General features: G+C 44.9%; 1 protein-coding gene across 1 annotated transcript in view; it reads left to right on the top strand.

The window, feature by feature from the left end:
• The window catches only part of LOC109513127 (E3 ubiquitin-protein ligase RNF126-B-like), a 6,176-nt gene extending 2,778 nt beyond the window's left edge, over window positions 1-3,398 (top strand). The window contains exons 4-8 of the mRNA XM_019865347.1: window positions 469-596; window positions 690-768; window positions 1,472-1,565; window positions 1,784-1,899; window positions 2,459-3,398. Coding sequence (XP_019720906.1) covers window positions 469-596; window positions 690-768; window positions 1,472-1,565; window positions 1,784-1,899; window positions 2,459-2,584 — 543 coding nt within the window. The 3' untranslated portion in view covers window positions 2,585-3,398. The remainder of the gene's footprint in view (window positions 1-468; window positions 597-689; window positions 769-1,471; window positions 1,566-1,783; window positions 1,900-2,458) is intronic.
• The last annotated feature ends 579 nt before the right edge of the window (window positions 3,399-3,977 follow it).

Raw genomic sequence — 3,977 nt, 5'->3', positions numbered from 1 at the left:
CGTGTGTGTGTGTGTGTGTGTGTGTGTGTGTGTGTGTGTGTGTGTGTGTGTGTGTGTGTGTGTGTGTGTGTGTGTGTGTGTGCGTGCGAGACTGGACGCAACATCATCGGCTAAAGGCGCCCCAGCCTCATTTGGGGGATACTGGTTGCCAATCAACACAGGCAAACAGCCAGTCAAGCGAATGAGTATGATCCATATTTTGGAATAAGTTACTGAATTGCTCAAGAAATGTCTTGGTTTAATCATGCCCAATGTGGTTAATAGTTTTCGCGATTTGGCAATTCAGCAAGGTTTTTGTGATTACTCACAAACCTTTGTGACGGAATGCCTTGGTTACTTTATTGCATGTCATTGGATTTGTTCACTTGTGGGGGAAAATATATATATATAGTGTGTGTGTGTGTGTGTGTGTGTGTGTGTGTGTGTGTGTACGCGAGACTGGACGCGACGCAACATCATCGGCTAAAGGTGCCCCGGCCTCATTTGGGGGCAACCGTTTTTACCGTCTGTTTTTTTGCCCATTCAAGGATCGTGCAGCACTTCTTGGCCGACCTGTTGACAACCAATGGAAACTCCAGCGCTGCACCGGCTGCATTGTAAGCGCCTCTTTTAATCCTTTTCTGATTTCATCTCCCAAGAAGTGACCAAACGGCCTCCTTTTGTACTTTCTGTTTCTCTCGATGGAGTAGATCGAGCATGCTACAACTGTATTCAAACCCGGCAGACTATGCATGGGGTCAGGGAGGCCTGGATACAGTCATCACAGAGGTCAGATTAGATCTCTTCTCTCTGGACTCGCAACGCAGTCTTGAATTTCTCTTGACGTTTTGACGACGATTTGAGGCGTAGACGAGTACACACACCTTGTAGCGGACCCAGACGCTTCCTTCCACAAGTCTTGTTTCCATTATAGAAACACCTCGGGGGCGTGAAAGTCACAATATCAAACATAAATAGGCAAATAGTCATTTGACACAACTGTAGCCAGACACGGCAAAGTGTTTGGCCTAACAGAAAGCGAGCAACACGACACAATACCCGATGAGAGGCTGTCATTAGCGTAACTGCAATACAAATAACCTTTCGCTGGCTAAGTCACATCTTAAGAAATAATCAAGAAACTAACCAAACAACACAAATACCTTGTCCGCATTCCAACCGGGTGCTTGCATCACTGGACAAATCCGTGACATCTAACGGCAGCAACATGTCGCCTTTCAATCAACACCCCTTTTAATCGCCGATTTTTTTTTTTTTTTTTTTTGTCTCACAATATTATCCACAATGATTTAACAAAGTAGGAAATATAAGGATCATTTTACCTTTTCGCTTCGACAACATTACAAGGACATGACAATGTCCCTTCACTGGTGGGATATTTTTTGAAGCAGGTCCGCGACCAAAATACAAATGCGGTTGAAATGCAAAGCGTGTTCTGCCACGACAGCCCTACTTGTTGTTGTCCTCCCAGTTGTTAGGACAGTTGGAGAACACGGGTCCACCCCCTGCTGAAAAGAACATGATCTCATCGTTGCCGACAGTTTGCATTTCTCAAGAGCAAACAGGTGGGAATCTCATTATGACACACATTATGGCCTTAGGTACTACTGTCAAAAGTAAAAATGAATCACAAATGCCAATTGGACACGGCGTATTGATAACTTGGCAGCGAGAAAACAACAAACAAAATATTCGCAGTGGTCTTCTCAGTTCCTCTTGCTTATTTTGTGTCAACGCGCGTCGACAAAAAGCGCTTAGTTCGTTTTCGATTCCTCTCTCGCAGACTGCAGACTGGAGTGCACAATTTGTAGGGAGGAGTATTCACCGGGCGAATCTGCCCGCAAGCTACCCTGCCTCCATTTCTTCCACAGTGAATGTATCGTGCCCTGGCTTGAGTTGGTAAGTAGGAACACCGGCTTTGAGTCACTGGGTCTTCGGCTGTGAATTCAGTTTTATACAATGGCCGTTTGGATAACATGGCACGACAAAAAGCTGCACAAAACGATATTCCCCAACATTCACACACATACACACACTTTTTTTTTTTAAACTTGCATAGTGCTCGTAATGAACAAAAAAATGATGTTGGTTAAGAAAAAAATGTGATTTTGGCGAATGAGAACTGAAAAAAACCACACCACATCTTTTACGTTTTTGTTTTCCAGATTAAATGGACATTCTCTTACACCTGAAAGCTCGTTTCCTTTTCGAAATATGTTCTGTATCGTCGTCAACTGTTTTCAAATGGAGGCAGGAAAGAGTAAAAAGTGGTCCAAAAAAATGACTCAAGTAACCTCCAGGTAGATCCAAAGTCAAAACAAGTTGCCTCAAGGAAGCCTGATGGGAGACATTGTGGCTATCTAGTAGCAGACATTTTTCGTTTCAAATATTGATGGACTATCAGTGATGCTAACGCTGCGACGGGAGTTCAGCAGGCTGATCGTTTTCCTTCTTCCAGCACGATACTTGTCCAGTGTGCCGAAAAAGCCTGGACGGTGTTGACAACAGCCTCCTCCTGCCCGCAACGCAACCTCCCGAAGCTCGCGCCATGAGGACAGAACAACAGGGCAGGCAGGCCATCTGAGTTAACGGCAACTTCACCTCCTTCCTGGCGATGATCGTGGCCGTGACTTGCAGCTTGAACTGTCACTTCATTTGCACATTTAGCGTGGCACATTTTTCTTCTACGCACTAACTCATCTCGGCAGTAAGCTTTGCGAGACCACAATGCTCGTCGCTGCTTTCCTCAACGGCTGATTCGGAACTTGTCGCCACCGAGCCGCCAGCGGACAGAATTCCCTGGGAAACGACACTTTTTACATGAAGACTGTGACGAAGACGGTGACCTAATGTATCCGCTTGATCTGAATCAGCGTCACGCTCCTGTTTGTGAAGCCGCAATTAAAGTTTGATCATTTCTTTATGCCCACCTTCCGCCACAAGAGCTTAGACGTAAAAGCGCAACTTTTGCAGGCACTTCGTCCAAGGTTTGCAATCAGCGCATGCTTTGGCTGACTTCGACCTCGGGCCTTGAGGACATTTCCCAAATGTGGACGCTGTAGTTTTTTTTTTCCATCCTTTTTGGGGGGAGACGAATTCTGTTTTCCAAAACCTCCCAGAATGTAAGTAGTTATGTTTTTTGGGACGTGGGTCCAGTACAAAGTATACACAACTAAAACAAAAGTAAGAACCATTTTGTCACGTTAAAACTTTTGTAGTCTCAAGGAATGTATGATCACAGAATTTAGGTTTTTCAGATTTACCACATGACCGCTTCTTGTATAATGGGGAAAAAATATATCTAGATATTCTACACTTATTTCAATCTTAAATGCGAGACAAAAGGTCGCTAGCATTCTCTCAAAATCCATCAAGAATAAAGAGTGACTGCTCCAATATCCACTTTTCTCACACGAGTTGATATCCGTAACAGAGGAGGAAAGACTTGGGAGTTAGTTGCCAACTTGGCGAGCTCGGCGTGTGTGTGTGTGTGTGTGTGTGTGTGTGTGTGTGTGTGTGTGTGCGCGCGCGTGTGTGTGTGCGTGCGTGCGTGCGTACTTGACCTCGTGCAAGAGTTTTAATTCAAGTGATGTGTCAAATGAAGACCCTCAAACGGTATGAAAATATGGAACAGAGACCAGATCTGATGCAACTGAGAACCTGAAACAAGATATTGTTTTGCTCATACTGTAGTTGGGATGATGAATTATTGATTCATCGACTGGTCTGGGCCCCACTTTGAATGGAACACGACCAGCACAATGATTAATGGATTCGCCTAAGAGATACCTGACGTGGCGTTGACAAGCACTTCGTGTGACAGCTGCCACCGGATTCTCGCGTTCGGGAAAAGCCAACAGCGTGGAAAAAGCCGCGGGAGATACACTTAAATAAATGTGGACAAATTAGTAAACGTTAGACTTTGTTCTCTGTGCAAGCGAGCAAGTGACGTTTTCTCCCTTCTTTGCTCTCCTCCA

This window comes from Hippocampus comes, unplaced genomic scaffold (assembly GCF_001891065.2).
Source record: "Hippocampus comes isolate QL1 unplaced genomic scaffold, H_comes_QL1_v1.1 scaffold390, whole genome shotgun sequence".
NCBI classification, from domain to species: domain Eukaryota; kingdom Metazoa; phylum Chordata; class Actinopteri; order Syngnathiformes; family Syngnathidae; genus Hippocampus; species Hippocampus comes.
The sequence above is the reverse complement of the archived record's forward strand: the minus strand, read 5'-3'. Positions and strand labels throughout refer to the sequence as shown.